The sequence below is a fragment of the Rhinolophus sinicus genome, linkage group LG07 (genome assembly GCF_036562045.2).
Source record: "Rhinolophus sinicus isolate RSC01 linkage group LG07, ASM3656204v1, whole genome shotgun sequence".
Lineage (NCBI taxonomy): Eukaryota > Metazoa > Chordata > Mammalia > Chiroptera > Rhinolophidae > Rhinolophus > Rhinolophus sinicus.
The window spans coordinates 112,762,512-112,784,889 of NC_133757.1; the positions used below are offsets into that span (position 1 = coordinate 112,762,512).

General features: G+C 39.7%; 1 protein-coding gene and 1 long non-coding RNA gene across 4 annotated transcripts in view; one reads left to right on the forward strand and one right to left on the reverse strand.

Moving 5' to 3' along the window:
* The window catches only part of SCOC (short coiled-coil protein), a 61,012-nt gene that overhangs the window by 19,120 nt on the left and 19,514 nt on the right, over positions 1-22,378 (reverse strand). For all 3 annotated transcript variants that reach the window (XM_074338499.1, XM_019730811.2, XM_019730810.2), the window contains one exon: positions 10,129-10,216. In XM_074338499.1, the coding sequence (XP_074194600.1) occupies positions 10,129-10,198 (70 nt within the window). In that variant the 5' untranslated portion in view covers positions 10,199-10,216. Of the gene's footprint in view, positions 1-10,128; positions 10,217-22,378 lie in introns of those variants that run through there.
* LOC141572755 (uncharacterized) overlaps positions 1-22,378 on the forward strand; it is a 147,320-nt gene that overhangs the window by 13,290 nt on the left and 111,652 nt on the right. The window contains exon 3 of the long non-coding RNA XR_012498213.1: positions 17,750-17,825. This is a non-coding gene — a long non-coding RNA (uncharacterized LOC141572755). The remainder of the gene's footprint in view (positions 1-17,749; positions 17,826-22,378) is intronic.

The following is a 22,378-nucleotide window of genomic DNA, read 5'->3' on the forward strand; positions in this document are numbered from 1 at the left end:
TTGACAACTTACTCTCCAATTGCTCAGGGAAAAAACAATCCTTCTTGGCATAGTGGCCGATTTGGGGTAGTTGAGATTGTTTCAAAATAAAAACAAAAGTAAAGCAAATAAGACATGACTGTGCTGAAGCGTGGCCTTTACAATTTATGTCCCATGTCCCTCGCTCTCCACCCTCGGAGCCTGTGTGTTTTATAACTAAATTTGCCACTTTCTACGTTTCATTTTTCCAAGACAACTTTTTGCATGCATCACTGAAACTGCAAAGGGCAGTAGTGATGTTTTGATAGATGTCCCTAATCCTAGCACCGGAATTTTCGCATGCCTCTCAAAACCAGCACTTGGGTCAGGATTAATAACTTACTTCTACATATTAGAAAAACTATACTGTTAATCTTGTTTTTTAAGAAAACAATTATAGTATTAATATAACATGAAAATGTAATAACCTGTTATCCCTTCACACTAGTAAGTAATTTATTAATTAACTAAGGCATTTCCAAGTTCTCTTCCCATCCTAATCCATGTACATAAATAACTTTCACATGGTTGTAATCACATCAGAGACACAACTTTATATTCTACCTTTCTTGTCTGAACGTATTCCAATACTGTCAGAGAGCCTCTGGGGCTTTCCTTGCCCTCTGATTCTATGATTACATTTTTGAAACACTGACCTCATAACATAACTAGGGGACCATATTTCATTATTCAATACCTGCAATGCAGGCACCTTATTGCTTCTGCCTCGTCAGTGTAATGCAGTTATGCTATCTACCTAGTAATTCCTACCCTGATGCATTGTCATTTGACAAAGGCTTTGACGTCCCTGAGACCTGGGCTGGAATCCCAGCTCTGCTTTGTACAAGTAACTAAATCTTTCTGAGCCCCCATTTTCAATCTGAAAAACAGGGATAATATTTATCACATGATACTTGTGAGGATCAAATGAGATAACGTATGTGAAGCTGTCCGCATGGTGCCTGGTGTGTAATAAGCTCTCAATCAATGTTTGTTGTCACCATTGTTCCTCTAAGAGATGCATGGCTAGTTAGTAAAATGTGGCCGTACCCCAAATATTTAATTTTGCGATTCTCTTAGTTTTTTAATGAGTGATGGGTTATTTTTTAGATAGTATCAAGTGTCCCAAGAGTTAATTAGGATTTCTAAAGAAACCAACTGATTTTCTAATCATCACCAGAGTTGAAAACCTATAGGAAAACTAGAGTGACAGCTGATTAATCATCTTTCTCCAATACTTGCTTTAGTTTTTCTGCCTTCCAAAAACTGTTTTAAGAAAACCCCAAACTCTTAAAGATGTAATCATTAGAACATGAAAGAAATATTACACACACAGTTTGCTTTTTAAAAATTAAAAAGTGATCAGTTTGCTATGAATTTGATTTTAAAAAGTGATCAGTGAGCCATGAATTTGCCAATGCCTTTCACAGTCAAATAATTACATATTATGGAGAAAGGGTAATGTCCCAATGTACAAAATGGACCAATAAAGGAGATACTGTTTGTGTTAGTAAAAAAACATTCCCCAAAACCTGTTCTTTAAGAAATTCCTTGAAATATAGGCTCTGCCTGGGCAATTATGTGCTCGACGATCACTAAATACTTCACAGAGAGGCATTGCCTGAGAAATTTGGTGTTTAGGGGCCAAGAGTCACTGTCAACTGTGCCTGGGTCTCTCAGATCATACATCAATTACATCTCATTGACAGAAATTCTGGTGTTATACTATTTTAAAGCAGAAGGGACAGGAATCCACGGTGTAAATTGAGGAACATTTACGAGGTCTGACAATTAAGTTTGCAAACTTGTTGCGATGATGTTGCTAAACTTTTTGGACATTAGGGGGAATATTCATTATGAATTTGTACCAACTGGGCAAACAGTTAACCAAGTTTACTATTTGGAAGTGCTGAAAAGGCTGCATGAAAAAGTTAGACGACCTGAACTTTTGGCCAATAATTCATGGCTCTTGCATCACGACAATGCACCAGCTCACACAGCACTGTCTGTGAGGGAGTTTTTAGTCGGTAAACAAATAACTGTATTGGAACACCCTCCCTTACTCACCTGATCTGGTCCCCAATGAAGTCATTTGCCCGAATATAAAGGAAATATCAAAAGGAAGACATTTTGATTACCCTCAGGTCATCAGGGTAATACAACGACAGCTCTGATGGCCATTCCAGAAAAAGAGTTACAAAATTGTTTTGAAGGGTGGACTAGGCACTGGTGTCAGTGCATAGCTTCCCAAGGGGGAGTACATTGAAGGTGACCGTAGTGATATTCAGCAGTAAGGTATGTAGTACTTTTTCTAGGATGAGTTTGCGAACTTAATTGTCCGACCTCGTAATATCATAAAACTGAAGCCATTTTAAATTTTTAAATTTTAAAAAAGGATAAGAAACATTGTTGAAGAAAGTCTTCTAAATATTTTTATAAATGAAGCTTTCTAAGTAGTTATTGTGACCTTAGAAAAATACACTAACCTTGCCACCAAGAATGAAAATGAAAGCAAAATAGTCACATGGGTGAACAAATAATAATAGTCTTTTGTCTGCTGGAAAAAGGTAGTGAAGTTTTTGAGGGATAAGAAAAGAAGAATGTGTTTTCAAATGCAAGCTTTTTCAAACAGCGTTGACTAACGTCCTGCTACCAGCAATGAGAGAACCACATCTGTGCACAGCTCCATACTCGGAGCCAAAGTCATTAAGCTGACAGTGAAACTTGTGTGAGGGGAAACAAGGGAACACTGATTAAATGGGGGAAGAAAGCCGGTGAGGGCTGAAAGGAGGCGGCTGTTGGCGGTGTGCATCCTGGGAAGGCTGGTGGAGGGGAGACCCAGGTCACTCTAACAGAAAGGTGGCAAGAAAGACACTGTTCTTCGGGACCATGCATGTAGACTGTTGCTGAGTCCCTTCCATTTCCAATGCTGAGGATTGAAACTGAACGCTCAAGTATCTGTGAAAGCAAAACATGTCTGCTTGGAACAGCTTCTGCAGTAACTCCAGCTCTGTGATTGGAGCACGTAGCATTTCCGGTGGGTCACTCGTAGCGTTTGGATCATTTTCGGTTTTTATTCCCAGCGCTGAGGAGCACAGCTGAAGCTGGTTCACCCAGTCTGTCCTGTTCTTTTCACGCTCTCCTTCTTCTCCACTCCAGATTCTCTTTGAAAGCTCAAAGAGAAACTTTAAAGGGGTCCTCAAGGGAACCCCAAGGGTTTCTAAGGAAAGGCTCTGACTCTCAAATTCCCAATGAGTCAGGCAGGCAGGAGGCCCCTGAGGGGAGATGTGTCCAACGCTGACCCGAGCCGGTGGGGGCCTTTGTAAAATGAAGATCCCCGTGTTGGAAAATAGCCACCTGACTCCCTTCTCAACAGGAAGAAGACCCGGGGAAGGCCAGTATCTCCTTGGCTCGTGAGCTCCAGAAAATAAAATTCACCCCTGATTTTTTTTATCTCCTCTGGATTTTTCTCTTGAGTAAGAAATTAGCACAATTATGATGATTTTATATACATTTAACATAGAGAATTCTCACTCACTTTTGTGTGTGTGTGGGGCTAATCTAACGAAGAAGAAAAAACACATAAACACATTGCTGATACACGGCAGCTGATAGATGGTTTGTCTTTTAAAGGAAGAGTCAAAATATTAATACTTATCCTCTGATGAGAAAATTGGAGAACACTCTAAATTACTAAAAACATTTAGATACTGCCCTGCCACTCCATTTCTTAAGCTTGTTTATTTAAACTAGTTTTTGCATTATGCTAGATCGTTTATTTCAGTTAAGTGGATTTCCTCTGATTGAAGATTTTTTTCCCTCGCAGAAAGAACACTTATAATTTCTAGTAATACATTGGTGACCCCAGAGCCATCCCACTCTCAGAAACTATTGAGAAGCAGACTTAATTTCCTTTTTTCATATTGAATCTCTTACGTTAAATCTCTAAGGCATTTTGCTGGGCCAAGATAGGGATTCTTAATGTGACTGCTTATACTATCTTCCACTTACAGGACAGATATTTCACTCAGCCGGGGTCATTATCTGTACTTATATGGTCCCAAATGCCAATGCAGATTTGCTGAAACTTTCTGCCATTGTTGGCGCAATGACTGTGCTTGTTCAAATCCAATAAGAAAGAAATTTCTACCATACTTGAGGTGATCTTTTTTTGACATCTGAAAGGATCTTTGAATACTCTTAAATCAATATTCATGGCCATATTCATTGGAGGGCGTAAACTGAGATGTCGGAGGGAGAGCGTCACTGCTCCCGACCAGCACACACTTGCCTCTTCCTTGTTGCTTAGTTACCAATGCCTCCACTCGGGGACACGCCTCTGCACAGTATCCTCGCAAGAGGTCCAGTGTAACCTGGCAAAGCCATTCACAGCAGTGCAGCGGACACTAGAGAGCTGGGTGCTGGCGCAAACACTGGCTCCACTCACCGTCAGAGAGAGAGGCCTACTCCCTTTTTGCGGATAAGACGCCTGCTAGCATGTCTCCCAGCTGGGTAGCCACAAGTCTATTTCCTTCTTTAGCTGTATTATAACGGAGGCTGAGATGAAAGGGAACACAGACCCTTGGTACCTTTTACTTGGAGTGCTAACTAATGCAGGGCCTCCTGTCTGATCTTCTGCTTGGCTGAGGGGATGGCAGATGGCCCTTCTGAAAGCTTTTCAAGCTCAGGCTGCTTACAGCAGGGCGTGAGGGGGTATCATCACGTTTTCCGTGTGGTGGTAGGAAGCAGAACCAAATAAAAGCACACGACAATCGTGCCACTTCTCTGGGAAGCTTATTGCAACCTTACAATGAGGGCCAATTGGCTGAGTCCAAAAGCAGATGCAGAAGCAGCTTTGAATATTATTCAGGAGAGGTTTTAGAGAGCAGAGTCAGGAAGGAGGCTGAGGCGTCAAGGAGAACAGCGGTGGGGAAGAGGTGAGGGCCGAGATGAAGAGGAAAAAGTGGAGTTGTATTATTTTTATCAGAAAAGAGTCATGCTCTTGTGTAAAGCGTTTCTTCACATCACCTCACTTTCCCGCAAGCCCCCCCATCAGGAGGACCCACCAGCAGTCCAGCCTCACAGAGCAGCGAACGTCCGCAGGACACTGTTGCTACAACTGATGTGAACTAATGTTGGAGTCTTTAAAGCAACTTGTGTGTGAGCTCCTAGAAGTGGGCGAGGAGGAACTGAAATGTACTGAACACTTACTGTATGCCAGGAGAGTTGAAGAAATTTCCTTTGTTATTTCATTTAATCTTCCAAACAATTCTGAGACATAGTTTTAGATCATTTTGCAACTGAGGAAACTCAAGCATAAGGATGTTAAATAACTTGCTCAAAGTCTAACAGGTTCAAAGTCAGGCATTTCTGCTTCCAAAGTTCAAGCCCTTCCTGCCACATTATGCTGTCAAGTCTTCAAATGGCTGAGTCCAGTCTACTACCTGGCATGTGATACTAGGTGCTCAAAAAATGTTTTCTGAAAGCACAAGTAAGCTGAACAAGAAGTGGAAATAGGAAAGAAACTCTTAAATGTAGAAATAATTTAGAACAGCTGACCATAGGAGTCAATTCTCAGTTAGGGGATGGTCTGCCTTTCTGGCCCTCACCCCAATATACACATAAACTCAGTCAGAACTGTCTGGCAAAAATGTATTGAAGTGTCTGTTATGTGCCAGACACTGTGCTAGAAGTAACAGACACTGTAAAACTTGGGCTCTGTCCAATAGCAGCTCACAGTCTGGTGGGTAGGAAACATACCCATCAAGCACAATATGCTGTGAGAAAAACATAGGTAGAGATAAGCTTGGGGTTTTCTGGAAGGAGAAAGGAAACCACGAAGGTCAAGGAAGGCTTCCTGGAGGAGGTGATGCCTGAGTGACTTCTTGAAAGTAGAGTAGGAATTAGCCAGGCAAGATAAGGGTGAATGGTATTATTCCAGGCAAAGAGAGCAGCATGAATAAAATCAGAGGCATGAAATAGACAGCATGTGCATGGAACATTCAGTGTTTCTAGCTAAGCCCAAACTGTGTGGCAGGAAATGACACTAAAGAGATACATAGAGCCAGGAAGAGGGAGACTTTAAATAAATGCCATGCTAAGTGTGTTGGACTTTATCCAGCAGGAGATGAGAGGCATTGATTTTTCTCCGCAAAGAGGGAGTGATATGGTCAGTGTGGAGAAGAGATGTGAAAGGATGAAACTTGAAATAGGAAGACAGTTGGGCGGTGGATGCTATGGTTTATGTGGGAGATAATGAGGGACTTAATCAGGGAAGTGGTGGGAGGGATAGACAAGGCCAGGTTTATCTGGATGAGAAATGCTTTTCAAGGTCAAGTCAACAGAAATCAGTGATTGATTGGATTGTGGGAGATGAGAATGGGACAATGACATATATATGAATTTCTAGCTTAAGGAACTGGGTGGATGGTGGGACCATTCATTAAAATTATGAATCAGGAGTGGGAGCACATTGGGGGTACGGGTGAGGAAGATGAGTTCATTTGACACTTGGGACATATCTAGATGTCTAGCAGTTGGATTACGAATCAGAAACTCAGAAGGGAGATAAACACAAGTGATAAAGATTAAAGAACAGAAGTCTGAAAATAGTTTCTTCTGCAGTCATATCTGTCCTGCAGATGTGTTTTGTTTGGACCTTTGAAACAGTATCTTGTGATAATGTTTTTAAATAAGAATTAGGTGAAAAACATGGAAAAATCAGGAAGTTGCACCAAAAAATTCTGTATTTCTAATGTCTCTTGAAAATTCTGCTAATTTGCATTTCCAGTCTTCCATGGCAATAGTCAGCTACAAGTGGGAAGCAGCTCTGCTCTCTGAGGAGGGCACATGCTCTCCAGGGAACCTGAGTCCTCACCTGGCCAGACCCCTGGCCCTAGGGCTCGGCACTGGTTGCCATAACAATTGCTCTATTGCTTTTCTTACAGTAGAATTAAGAGAAAAGTAAACTTTTCTTGTTCCCTTATCTCAATCAAAAATAGAAAATGAAACCAAGTGCAAAGGACTGTGTGTTTCAAGGAAAATGGTCTGGTCATGAGAAATGAAAGAAGTTCCCATATATTTGATATGCAAACAAAGCATATCCTTGTTGAAAAAGTTAAACTTGAGACAACATCGTGAAATAAACCATACAACGAGCGATTTCTGCTATATCCAAAAGATGCGTGATGACTTTCCACTTGCATGTATCTTCTTTACTTTCTTTCATCAATGTTCTGTAGTTTTCAGTGTGCAAGTCTTTAATATTGTTGAAATGTACATACTACCTAAAGCAATCTATAGATTCAATGCAATCCTATCAAAATCCCATTTTTTACAGAAATAGAAAACAATTTTAAAATTCATATGAAACTACAAAAGACTCCAAATAGTCAAAACAATCTTGAGAGGAAAATGAAGAACAAAGCTAGAAGCATCACACTTCCTGATTGCAGTGTAATAAAAATATGTTACAAAGCTGGAGTAATTACCATGTTTCCCCGAAAATAAGACATAGCTGGACCATCAGCTCTAATGTGTCTTTTGGAGCAAAAATTAATATAAGACCCAGTATTATATTATATTATATTATATTATATTATATTATATTATATTATATTATATTATATTAAAGACCAGGTATTATTTTAATATAAAACCAGGTCTTTACAATATAATAGAATATATTATATTTATATTAAAATAAGACTGGGTCTTATATTAATTTTTGCTCCAAAAGATGTAATAGAGCTGATGGCCCGGCTAGGTCTTATTTTCGGGAAAATACGGTAAAACAGTGTGGTACTGGAGTAAAGACAGACATAGACACCAATGGAACAGAATAGAGGGCCCAGAAATAAATCCTCACATATATGGTCAACTGATCTTCAACAAGGGGGACAAGAGTATACATGGGGAAAGGACAGTTTCTTCAATAAACAGTGCTGGGAAAACTGAATGTCCACATGCAAAAGATGAGATTGGACCCTCCTCTTACACTACACACACACACACACAAAAAAAAAAACAAAAAAAAACCTCAAAATGGATTAAAGACTTAAATGTAAGACCAGAAGCTGCAGAACTCCTAAAAGAAAATGTAGAGGAAAAGCTTCATGACATTGGTGTTGGCAATAATTTTATGGATACGACACCAAAAGCACAGGCAACAAAAGCAAAAATAAACAAGTGAGACTACATCAAACTAAAACGCTTCTGCATATTAAAACAAGCAATCAATATAGCAAAAAGGCAACCCACAGAATGGGAGAAAGTATTTGCAAATCATATATCTGATAAGGAATTAATTTCCAAACCATATAGGGAACTCCTACAACTCAATAACAAAAGCACCAAAAGCCCAATTAAAAATGGGCAAAGGACTTGAATAAACATTTCCGTAAAGAAGACATACAAATAGCCAACAGGTACATGAAAAGATGCTCAATGTCACTAATCATCAGGGAAATGCAAATCAAAACCATACTAAGATATCACCTAACACCTGTTAGGATGGCTATCAAAAAACAAAGACAACGTGCTAGTGAGGATGTGGAGAAATTGGAACGCTTTTACACTATTGGTGGGAGTGTAAAATGGTCTAGCTGCTATGGAAACTAGTATGGCGGTTCCTCAAAAAGTTACAAATAGAACTACCATATGATCCCACAGTCCAGCCCATGACCTCCGTCTCCGTTAGCAAGCAACTCCGACGGAGCCCCTCTCAAAGCCACTGCCTGCAGTGGACTGGACACCTGACTTCAAGTCCGCTGCCCTCCTCTTTTGTCTGCACTGGAAGTGTGAGGGTGGCAGAGATGAGACATAGACGGCAGGAGGAGGCAGCGCCCAGGGGCAGGAGGAGAGAGTGGTTTCAGAAAGGCTCCTTGCCCAGCCACACCACCGATGGGCCGGGTTTTGGGCCCAGCCCACGTTACAATCCAGAAAGAATCCTGGGCTGGGGCGAATTCGGAGCAAGCAAGTATTCCGTGTGAACTGCACCGGCCCACAGCACCCAGGGCTCCCCACGCACCCCGCTCATCGTGCCTCTCAGACGCTAAGAAACAGGTTTCCCTTCGTCTTATTTCCTTCCTTCGCTGCCTTCGGCAACTCTGTCATTTTCTAAAACACCCTGGTGGGAGCATGTTAAGGCCAACTGTATGCCATAGCTCCAACATTAGCCCCAGAACCTTGGACCTTTCCTTCTTCAAAAAAGCTGAAAATGCACCTTCCTCTTTCGTTTCCAAAGCCTCCAGCCTGTTTATGCGGTGCCAGGAGAGGAAGCTTAGCTCCGGCTGGCTGGCAGTTTGTGCTAATTGTCTGCCCACACTTTAGAAAGAGGCTTTTTGAATCTGAGCATTTAGGGAGAAAGTGGAGAAGCGTGGCTGAATGAAAGAGCTATTGATGTTAAATATTCATGCTCTGCTCTCTGTTAATCAAAATCAGTAACCCCATTGCTTAGCTGCAGTCTTGCTGGCTTCTTATTAGGATTGTGCTAAAGGAACTTGGATACAAAACACCAACCACACACACACACACAGCCCAAGACATGGGTGCTTACAGTTTTGAAGTGTTTCCAGTTAACATTGTATAAAATTAGCATTGTTATTTTCTCCAGGATAGTTATCCTTTGGTCAGCATGGCACAACCAGACATTTTTCTGAAATAATTCTTAAAGTGAATTGCAACACATTCTGGTTCATTTTCCAGAAACGATAAAATTATTTTACAAAATAGAGAAGTTGACTACAATTGAACAGAATATGGTTGAACAAAATATCACAAGTTGTTTTAGAAACAACTTTGAAGTCATGTTTCCTGAGTTTTTAGGTAATGGACATTTTATATTTTTAGTTGTTGATTTATTTTTGAAAGTGCATGTAACACAACCACAGGCACTTTTAAAATAATCAGTTTGTTGGGAAGGAAAGAAAAATAGCTCTTAAATAACAACTTTTTGTCTTTTGTAGCTATATTTTTTCAAGATTTCTACAATGAGTATGTTTTACTATCATAAGAAAAATAGTGAAAGTTATATTAATATTTTTTAAAAGCTGCTTTAAAAACTGCAGTTGCTGAATTACATGTTTTGGAATTCATCAGGTTCTCCCTTACCTGTGTCATCTGCAAGAGAAATGTTGGTGAACGTGCTGTCCTCCTCTTCCTCTTTGCTGGACCCGTCCATCTTGTTCACTTTTCAGGTCTGTTAGAAAAACGAGGGCAGAGAAAAATGACAGTTGTCCCACGTGATCGCCCTTGTTAAATCATTAATAGATGAACGTCCAAGGAGGTGCTATCTGATCCTTGCACTAGCCATCCTCTTCCTGCTTTCCACCTGAGAAGTTCTTACCTGAGTGTTATGTTCTTAACCAGAAATGGTTAGAGACCGGAGTGAAGGAGTCGTAACCCTTTACCTACAGCTGTTGAGCTGGCACTAATGCTGTATCCTGGCTAGATGCCAAACCTTGCCTTCAATGTAATGACCATTTTCTTGGGCTGAATTTTCCAAGAACTTTGCCAAAAAAGCACTGGGGTAAGTTTGGGGGTAGAAATTGAATTTTATACAATTAGCGTATCGTTTAGACATCTACAATAAACTTCTCAAGGATTTTGGCCAGTGACCTAACAACATGACTTGTTTACAGAGCCTCCATGTCCTGTCCTATACAAGAATAGGTCTGTGGTAAGGATTAAAAGTGAATAATATGTGTTTGATACATGTCAACCGCAGTAATGACCACAGGTGACCAGGCATATCAGGAAATAAGGTCCTCTAAGTATTGCGCTCATCAGTACACGCTCAGGTTACCGTGTATAGTCCTTACCCTATGAAAGTTCACTAAATAACGGGACCTCCCTTCTCTATTTCTGGAGGAGCCCGAGGGGAGGAATGTTGACCTTGCCAGCCTTTAGGGCAAGGGCTATATTCTTTTACAACTCTTTTTTCTTAGTCCCCTAGTCTACATTCATATATAAGAAACAAACCCAAAACCATTTGAGAATTTCATGTCATCTTTTGGGGGAAAAAATCAGCCAAATTTGATGAAGAGTTTTAAGCAGATGCTAAAATTGAGTTACTACATGCTACCTTCTGCCCTAGTGTTTCGATATATGGGTTTTTTTGTTGTTGTTGTTTTGTTTTTTTTTTTTTTTTTTTTTTTTAATGCATTTGAGTTCACTGTTGCTATATCAAGCCAAGTGGATGTAAGCTGTTGGAAATCCTGAAAGTTAAAAAATTCACTGGAATTTAATTCCTCTAATTTTTCAATTACATTCTACAAATTTGGGGTGCCTAGTTTATACAAGCTGGGGACTTGGGAGGGTTCAAGGTAAGAAATAGTTACTGGTAATAGGTTACAAGGTAAGAAATAGTTAATAAGGTTATAAAAAAGCTCAAAGGCAAAAGTCCTGGAGGTTTATAGAAGGGAAAGAGTATACTTGGCTGGCAGGTCTTGAAAGGCTTAGAGAAGGTGACATTTGAGATGCATGATCAATGACAAATGAAATCCAATAGGTATAAATGGCCAGGTGGTGAGTGCTTTCTCAGTGAGGGGCATGGACAAAGGCTCAGAGTTGGGAAAGCATTAGGCACATTTGTCATTACATTGAAGACAAGGTTTGGCATCTAGACAGGATACAGCGTTAGTGCCAGCTCAACAGCTGTGGGTAAAGGGTTATTAAGAGTGGAAGATAGATGTAAATGAGGTAGGAAATAAGGTAGACTATAGGTTAAGGCCACATCTGAGAAAGCTTTGAATGGCAGACTGTGTTATTTCAAGTCCACTGAGAATCAAGTCCTAAGATGGGATTAGAATGGTGAGAGAAAACAGGGAAGGAGCCAGGGAAAGCTGGTAGAGCCCTCAGACCATGATGCAAGACTGACCCAGAGCAAAGACACAGCAGGCTGGAAGGTCTAGCTTGTCCTTCAGACTGAGGAAGTTTCGGCAAGGTCGTCAAAGAGTGCGGAGCAGAAGTTGACCATAGAGGAGTCCTGTGCCTCCCAGGAATGGCCTCCCTTAGATTCCTGCAACACTTCTCTACTGCCTGGGAGCCGCTGGTGGGAAGTGCGGCATCTGCAAATGGGGTGATGGACATCAGAGCACGGCAGCTGGGGCCCTTGATCAATTGCACTCCCTGTAGTCGGAGGCCTGCAAGGCTCATGATCACAGCCACCATATGAGCTTTTTCTAGCAACTCAATAATCATGGACCAGTACTTTAGGAGGCATAGAAGTACTTCTCTGGCCTAATCCATCCGTCCTAACAACAATAGCACACACTTAAGAAGTGCTTACTATGTGCTAGGCAACAACCCCATGAGGTAGGCACTGATATTCTCATGCAGACTATGAGGGAGCTGAGGCATAGAGAGAGATTCAGTAAGAGACAAGCAGCTAAGTCAGTGGTCAAGCTTACTATCGGGTTGGAATCCAGGCCCTCTGGAGACGGGGTCTGTGCCCTTAACCACTACGTTAACTACTCATAAAAAAAGTATTGGGTAATGGAGGGGGTGGAAGAGAAGAATTAATCAACCTGGAAAAAGAATTTAGAAACCAAATGGTGCCTTTGGTTTAAATTGTGTGCTTGGGTTTTACTTTTATTTCTCACGGCCAATTGTACTTTTTGTTAGGATTAGCCTAGGCTCTTGATTCTCTGCCTCCTTTCTGATGACCTTCAGGACAATGCTGATGAAGAGATAAAACTCAAGTCAATCAGCGCTGCTGCCATCCCGAGCCTTGGGCTAAAGTTACGATGGACAAACATGTCCCCTTTGCACTGGAGTGGAGAATTCTCTGTGGGCTTAAATGATCCATGGTGAAGATTTCCACCTATGCTTTCCTCTAATCGTTTTACTGTTTTAGGTCTTCTATTGAAATTGTTGATTCATTTTGAGTTCATTTTGTATATGGAGTGAGGGAGGGCTGCAGCTCATTCTTTTGCATTTCAATATCCATTTGTCCCAACACCATTTGTTGAAGAGAAAATTATTTTCCTCATTGAATGGTCTTAGCATCCTCATCAAAAAAACATAGATGTTGGGTTTATTTCTAGAATCAGTTCTATTCCATTTGTCTATATGTCTGTCCTTATGTCAGCAGCACACTGTTTTGATTACTATAGCTTTGTGATAAGTTTTGAAATCAGGAAGTGTGAGTACTCCAACTTTGTCTTTTTTAAATAATGTTTTGACTATTTGGGGTCCCCTGCAATTCCATATGAATTTGAGGATTGGCATGAATTTGGCGATGGATTCTTAGATTTGACACCAAAAGCATGAGCAACAAAAGAAAGAATAGATAATCTGGACTTTATAAAATTTAAAACCATTTATGCATCAAAGGACATTATAAGAATGAGAAAGGGCAACATTCAGAATGGGAGAAAATATTTGCAAATCACATATCTGATAAAAATATGTAAAGAACTCCTACAATTCAGCAATAAAAAGACAAATAACCCAATTCTTTAACAGGGCAAAGAATGTGACGAGACATTTCTCCAAAGAGGATACACGAGTGGCCAACAAGCACATGAAAAGACATTCAGTATCACTGATCATTAAGAAAATGCAAATCAAAACCACATTGAGGTACCACAATGCTGGTTTTAATAACGAGAACAACAAAAATGTAGAACCAGTGTCGGCCAGGATGTGGAGAAATAAGAACCTTTGTCCATTGCTGTACAATGATGCAGCCACCGTGGAAACATTTTGGCAGTTCCTCAAGTTAAACTAAAGTTACTATATGACCCAGCAATTCCACTTCTAGGTATATACCCAAGAGAAGTGAAAACATATGCCCACACAGAAACTTGTTTACGAATGGGTATAGCAGCCCTATTCATAAAATCCAAAAGGTGGAAACAGCCCAAATGCATCAATGGATGAATGGATAAACAGATTGTTTAATAAAAATATAAATATAATGGGATATTGTTCAACAATAAACAGGAACAAAGTACTGATACGTGCGACAACTTAGATGAAGCTTGAAAACTTCCTTAAGTAAAAGAAGCTAGACACAAAAGGCACATTTTATATGACCCTTTTATATGATAAATCCAGAATAGTCAGGAGCAGAGAGGCAGAAAACGGGGCTGGAGGAGGACGGGATGTGGAGTGATTACCAAGTGGGTATGGGGTGTTTTTCTGGGATGATGAAAAGTTTTAAACTAGAGAGACGTGGTGGTTTAACCACATTGGGATTACACTAAATGCCACTGAATTGTATACTTTATAATGGTTCATTGCATGTTATATGAATTTCACTTCAATTAAAAAAAGATTAAGAAAATCCACCTAGGAAAAAAAAAATTATCCATGGTTTGCCCGTCTCTCCATAATGTAAGTGAATGAATTGAATTAAGTACCCTAAATCTTAACATATTCTACAATTTCAAATTCAACATAAGACTAGTCTACCATGTATCGTAGAATTAATAAGGCTGGAATGGACCTTGTATCATACCTACTGTATCTCATACAATTATTAAGTCTAGAAATGAGGTTAAGGTAAGGATACCAATCTTTATTATAATATAATCTTTCCTAAAACAGGATTCAAAACATGAACACTGAGGTTAATAAATTTATATAAGAAGCCATCTCATTTTTTTAAACGGGTAATGTGAGTTATAAATGTGTGTGTGTGCACACATGTGAGCATACTAATGAGTGTTGGCAGTTATGGAGCTGAAGAAAGTATAAAATGCAGAGAATTAGTAAACTAATCAGGATTTTCTCATAATTCTTTTGTCACGTCCTCAAAATATCAATATTAATAATGAAACACTTTGGAGCCAGTGTTTGCTGTGGGCTTCCTCAGAGCTCTTTTGAAGCAATAACCCAGGAAACGTCTCCAAGGGCTCTGAGTATCAGTTATGACATCTGAAGTGTACGTAATCAGCAGATTCCTGGAGAGAAACGAGCGTCTCTAAAGAAGGTGCTAAGCATTCCTCTGCTGTATAATAGGTTCTCTTTCTTTAGGAGTAATTTTACATGAAACTATTTGGATATTGTTGACAAATTTGTGCAAATTGGATTAATCCAGCCTATTAGCAACAAAAGGGGCTGCGGTGTGATAGCAGTACTTTATTTTCATTGTATGTAGCTAATAGTACTAGCTAGTACTTACTGAGTGATTATTCTATGCTCAGCACTATTCTACGTGTCTTAGCTATAACCATCTCATTATTCCTCACAACAACCCTATAAAGAAACAGAAATATGTGGACAAAATAGCTTTCCCAACACCTACAGCCAGGAAGTGGTAGATCCAGGATTCGTATCAGTAGTCCCGGCCCAAAGCCCACCTTGCAGCCACCCTGATGCATGGCCTCTGTCATGCAGGCATTAAATATGCAGTCTCATTAATACTATTTTTACTTTTCTTTTTTTTTTTAAAGATTTTATTGGGGAAGGGGAACAGGACTTTATTGGGGAACAGCGTGTACTTCCAGGACTTTTTTCCAAGTCAAGTTGTTGTCCTTTCAATCTTAGTTGTGGAGGGTGCCATTCAGCTTCAAGTTGTTGTCTTTTCAGTCTTAGTTGTGGAGGGCGCAGCTCAGCTCCAGGTCCAGTTGCTGTTGCTAGTTGCAGGGGGCAGAGCCCACCATTCCTTGCAGGACTCAAGGAATTGAACTGGCAACCTTGTGGTTGAGAGCCCACTGGCCCATGTGGGAATCGAACCAGCAGCCTTCAGAGTTAGGAGCATGGAGCTCTAACCGCCTGAGCCACTGGGCCGGCTGTATTTTTACTTTTATGTGTTCATTTTAAAGGTAGAGATCAAATAGTAAACTATGTAAGAAATGAACTATTAGGAAATTTTAGATTTGTGCTCTTTAGGCTACTAGCCAGGTTAGCTATTTGTGTGGTGTTTTTAAGTAAACATTTTTTCTTAATTATACCATTTTACACGGATTTATCTTTTGGTTTTCAGAAGCATAGTTAAATTAGATGTCATTTAAGTCACATATTCAATTTCAGTAAATATACTTTGACATGCTCACAGCTCACATCAAGGAATCTCTACATAAACAATTAGCTTTGGCAACAGGGTGATCAAAAGAAACACAGTTCTTCACTGATGGATATTCCTTCGTAAGACATCAGCTTGAATTAGTCAGCATGTACAGTAATGACCCATGTCATTCAGAATATACTCATTCAAATGGGCATGTAACATGTATACAAAGGCTGTTTAGTAATAGAATATGATAATAATGGGTAAAAACAAACAAGTGTGTAGTAAACATAATGTTTTGTGGTTTAACCCAAGGCCAGCGGGAGGGAAGTAAGATAAGTTAGTAGCTCCTGTTTTGCCCAATTACTTTTAGTCAGTCTGCTCACTGAGCACTAAGATGGCAGATTATACGCCAATATTCATCAAATATTATGTGACTTCATTGTGCTTCAAGGGTAAATACTGTATTTCTTTACATGCCTTTCAAGATGCCCAGTTCTGCTTGGGCAACACGGGAAAATTGAAGGCAAATTTTAACCTGTTTTATTTTATGTATATTTAACTTTTAGTCAGTATATCAACTGCATAGATTCATTCAACATTCCTTCAACAATTATTTATTGAACACTTGCAATGGCTAGGCATTTTTATAACAATGAAACTTGAGAGTTGTCAATGATACCGTGTAAAAGCCATGGCCAGGTGAGAGCCCCTACGCAAGGGAGTAGACAGAGCACAGGAGAGGGTGGCTCTTGAATGTCAACACTTAGAAATCGGGAACATAAGGAGGAATCAATTCAGGAGACTGGTAAGGAGCAGCCCTAGAAGCTAAATGAAGAAACTGTTTCCAAGACCGAGTGATCAAAAGGGTTAAGTGCTAGTGTCAGGCCAAATAAGGTAAGGACTGAGAAAGAGTCACATATAAGACGTTTAAATAAATATCTGGTTGCCGTTTCCCACTACAAAAATTTTTAGCCAATGAGAAACACTCATGGTTACAAAAATCAGGAGCTGAGGAGTGATCAGGAAATGGAAATTATAAAGAAAAATGGTACCTTGGAAAATATGAGCAAGGCCTTTCCAGCTGGGTAGATTGGAAGCAGAGAACAGGATGGAAAATGCTCCTTTCCATAGCTCGGTGGGGGACCCAGAATTTTGCTATGGGAGAAACTTAAGGTCTGATTGGATTCTGATTGGATGGGGGTGGGTGGGAAACTTGTCTTGGATTAAGAAAATATGATTGTCTTTATCAGAGAACGGGGAGAGGGAGGATTAAAAACACCTCCAAGCATCCCTTGGGAGCCACCTCTGCCCGGACTGGGGGCTGCCACATAGAGATGTGTGGTTGTCCCTGTACAGAGCTGCCTGGTAGGGAAAAGTGGGGCCTGAAATCCATCCCATGCTATGCACGCCAAGCCATGCCCCAGATCTGACAGACAGGTGTGCCTTTTTCTAATTTGCATACATGGGAATGGTGGCCCTGCATCAGTTCAGTGGAAACTATTTTCTTCTCCAATAAACTGTTTTATAAATTAAATTCTTGCATTAAGGAGAAAAATTGCCAGCACCCGCTTCTCCACCTGAAAATTCTTCCTAATCTGTAAAGTGGTTTTCAGAGGTGAACTACCTTTTTTTGTATGCCCATGTCCTTACCCTAGTGTTAATGCTCCCAAAGTCAGTGGCCTCTTGTTATTAAAACATGTCTACTGCTGAGGAGAAGAATAAAGTCATGAATTAAACATGCCTTTGCTGTATTTTCACATGTTCTCCTAGGAACCAAGAAACTGATAGCTGCTTCTGTGGAACGTCTGCATCCCTGTCTGAAAAGCTTGACTGGTGGCTTGCGAAGGTCAGTCTATTCCGATTATTCTGGCTGTGTTGGCTCCCTCTGGTGGACAGATTGTGCGAACATTAATTTTGGGTGCTCTTTAACAAGAAGTTTCAGTATGTTGAAGTCTTGAGGACTTTGCCTATTCAAAGTGAATAGCAGGAAGTGTCCCGAGACGCCTTTGGGAGCAGTAGGTTGGATGGTACCAAGGAAAGCACCGTCAAGGTCGCAGCAGTGGTCATCCTGTAAACAGGCGTCAGATTGAATCGCCATTATTGATGGGCCCAGGGCTTTTACAATTCTTGTTTTGAGGTATCACACTATAAATAAAGTGTGCACATTTTAAGGTTATCGATGTATGATATATATCCAAAACCCAGAGCAAAAACATTTCCAGCACCTACCTTAGGTAAGGCTTTTTAAAAATTGGTCTGCTTATTAGCATTCAGGTTTATTTTGCAACAGAGAAAACAACCTGTAGTTACAGAATCGCCACCAGCAGTCTACTCAAAGTAACTATGAGAGATGAGTGGTTTATTGCACTGAGATGAAAACATGTTGGTTACAGAGGCTGCCTCTAAGGTGGCACACAGATATGAGCTTTCCTCCCCTCCCAACTGAAAATAGCTCATTTTGTCCCTTTGCTTGGGTGCAATCTCTTTGCTCTCTCTCGAACAATTTTCCAATTCTATTCCCTCTCTTCAGTTCAAAACACCTTGACTGAGTGTTGCGTGCTCAGGACTATGGGTACAGAGGAGGGGAACTGATCTTCTCTGCCCTCCAAAAACTCATAGGCCGGTTGTGTTTAAAGCAAAGAGGGGAAATGGGTGATTCCAATCCTGTGTGTTAAGTGTGACAATAATAACAGTTAACATTTACAGAGCATGTGCTAGTATTTCTGTTAGGACGTTCCCTGCATGTCCTCATTTGACCCTCGCCACTGTTACCTTACTTTCCTGAGGAAATGAAAGCACAGAGACACTGGTGATTTGCCCAAGGACAAAATAGCTGGTGAGTGTGGCTGCCAGGATTTGGCTCCACCCACATATGTACCCACTTCCTCACCACTGTTTCTCAAGCGAGGCGCTGGCATTGGAGGTGCAGTGCAGAGAGATCTTTGACTGTCTTGTCTGTTGAGCTGCCCAACCAGAAGCCACACTAGGCACTACAGAAAGATATGCAAAGCAGCATCTTCTTCTGACACAGCTTGAGTCCAGCCCCCAACTTGCTGTGTTACAGACTCAAGCGAAAACTGGCTGCACCATTGTAAAACAGCAAGAATTACTCCAGAATTAGCACTTGACTATTCATTGTTATGGCACAAATTTCTCCAAATCACAGGTAATCAACAGAATCCAGTGTCAAACAATGTATTTAAAAATTTCTATTTAAATTGATGAGTTATGGGTGCTACCCACCTATAAGTAATTTTTTTTTTTCCGTCTTGGCATCACAGTAGAAAGCATTACTGTAACCTCAGGGAGTTCCAAGAAGTTCAAAACAGGTCACTGTAATGGTGCAAGATTTTGAAATCCCACGTGAGGGTGGCGTTTGCCTCTTCCGCTTGTCAGAATTTTCTAAAGCAGGCAGATTTGGGACAAATATAGCAAAGCCTCCTCTCAAGATGAATTCTGCCCATCTGCAGCATTGTGATGTCTTCACCCTTACGCTCCTCAGAGGACAACGACCAAGTTTAACCTAAATTTGATTTATCACAGGCTGGGTGCCGATGGCACTGAGATCATTATATAGGGTCTAGTAGTAGTTAGGATGGTGTGAATGTGGGAAGTGATTCCCATTCTCTTCAGGCCATCTTCTGTGACACCACCGTGTGCTGTAAAAATGACGTTTGTGCAATTGTCTGAAGAGACAATAATGGCAGGAACACTTAGTTCCAACAGCAGTCAGACATGCCCACTTCGAAAGACCCAACCGCATTGTGAGAGGTGATTTGCTTTCCCCGATTGAATGGTATTAGATTGAGCTTTACTGGGGTTATCGTGTCCTTTCTACTTGTTCATTTTGTTATGGTTTCATCGCTGTCAAGAACTAGCAGCATAAAAGTACATATGGTATAAGTTTATACATACTCTTAAAACAAGATGATGAAAAATACCAACATTGTGAGTTGACAGCCCATAAGAAACTTTCCTCCTTAAAAGGGGGAAACATTGAGAAACATTGTACTATAACCCTCAGGCCTACAGAGGGAGACAAACACAGGCCGTGCTCTTCAGGAGCTCGCATTAACACAGCTTTCATGTGTCACAGTGAACAAAGAAGTTATACATCAACTTTTTTGAAATCATGACATTACAACTATTGCTGTTTATTTTCTCTACCCTTTGACACTCTTTCAAACTTGCTACTTAGCAAATCGTTTTATTCTGCATTTTCTATTGGGATCTCCACGGCATCCTGGTTAATATTTTTTTCAATGTGCGTACGATAAAGTGCATTCTTTGTAGTGCACAGTTTTACGGAGTTTGACAAATGTAGAGAGTCCTGTACTCGCCACCCCAGTACCATATAGAACATTCCGTCACCCTAAAATTTACCCAGTGCAGCCCCTATGTAGAAAACCTCTCCTCTTCCCCAACCCCTGGAGACCACTTACCTGTTTTCTATCCCTACTGATGTGCCTTTTCCATAATTTTATAAAGATGGAATTATGCAATATGTAGCCTTTTTTCTGACTTTTCCCATTTATAGAATTCATTTAAGATTCATCTGTGTTATTGTGTGTGAATCAATAGCTCATTTATGTTTATTGCTGAATAAGAGTCCATTGTATGGATATGTCAAGTTCACTTATCCATTACTCTGTAGAAGGAAAGGATATCTTGGTTGTTTCCGATTTGGGATGGCTATGCATAAAATTGTTACACACATTCTTATATAAGTATTTGTGTAAACATAAACTTCAACTCGTTTTCAGTTGAAATACCTGGGGGTGTGATTTCTGGGTCAGGTTGTAAGCATATATTTAACTTTATAAGAAATGACCCACCTGTCTTTCAACATGGTTGTACTATTTTGTGCGCTCAACCACAATGAATGAAAGTTCCTGTTTGCTTTTCATCCTCACCAGAATGTGGTGCTGTCAGGTTTTTTTTGATTTTAGCAATTCGAATAAATGTGTAGCGCTATCATATTATGGTTTTCATTTGCCTCTTCCTGGTAACAAATGATGTTGAGCATCTCTTATATGTTTATTTGCCACTGATATCTTCTTTGGTGAAATATCTGTCTAGATCTTTTTCCCATTTTAAGAATTGGGTTGGTTTTTTCTGATTGTTCATTTTTAAGATGTTACCAACTCTGGATACAAGTTTTTGTCAGGTATGTCGTTTGTAAATATTTTTTCCTAGACTGCCTTGTCTTTTCATTTCCTTAACTATATCTTCGGCAGAGAAAAGATTTAAGTTTTAATAAAGTCCAGGGTCATCAATTTTTTTCTTTTATGGATTGATGTGGTATCTAAAAACTCATTACCCAACCCAAGGTTACACATACTTTCTGCTGTGTTTTCTTTTAGATGTTTTATAGTTGTACATTTTACATTTAGGTTTATAATCCATTTTGAGTAACTTTTCTTTTTTAGGCAGTTAATATGGAGAATTAAATTGTTTGATTTTAAAAACTTTGAACCAGCCTCAAATTACTGGAATCTGGGATAAATACCAATTTATTTATGGTCATGTATTTATTTTATTTATTTAGTCCCGTATTCATTCATTTATTTATTCATGGCCATATAGTTTCCTTTTTATATATTGCTAGATTCAGTTTGCTAATATTTGTTGAGAATTTTTTTCTTTATACCATGTTTCTCTGAAAATAAGACCTAGCTGGACCATCAGCTCTAATGCATCTTTTGGAGCAAAACTTAATATAAGAAAAATTAATATAGTAAAAGTCTTATTTTACTATAAGACTGGGCCTTATATAATATAATACAATGTAATGTAATGTAATATAATATAATATAATACCGGGTATAATATGATACTATAATATAATATAATATAATATAATACGGGGTCTTATATTAATTTTTGCTCCAAAAGATGCATTAGAGCTGATTGTCCGGCTAGGTCTTATTATCGGGGAAACAGGGTATTTATGTGGTATCTTGGTCTACAGTTATCTTTTCTTTGCAGTATATAGTCTGGTTTGGGCTTAAGGGTAATACTGATTTCAGAAAACGAATTGGGAAATATTCCTTTCTTTTCTATATTCTGGAAGATATTGTGTATAATTGATGTTATCTCTTCCTTACACATTTTGTGGAATTCACTAATGAAACCATCTGGATTTTCTTTTTTGAAGTTTTCAGAATACAATTTTAATTTATTTTATAGATATAGGACTATTCAAGTTGAACAGTTCTCCTTGAGTAAGTTTTAGTGGTTTGGGCTTTTCAGAGAATTGGCCCATTGTATCTAAGTTGATAAATTTATGAACATAGAGTTGTTTATCGTGTCCCCTTATTTTGCTTTAATGAGGTTAGCCGTGATATTCCCTCTTTCATTCCTGATATTGGTAAAATTGTGTCTTTCTCTTTTTCTTGA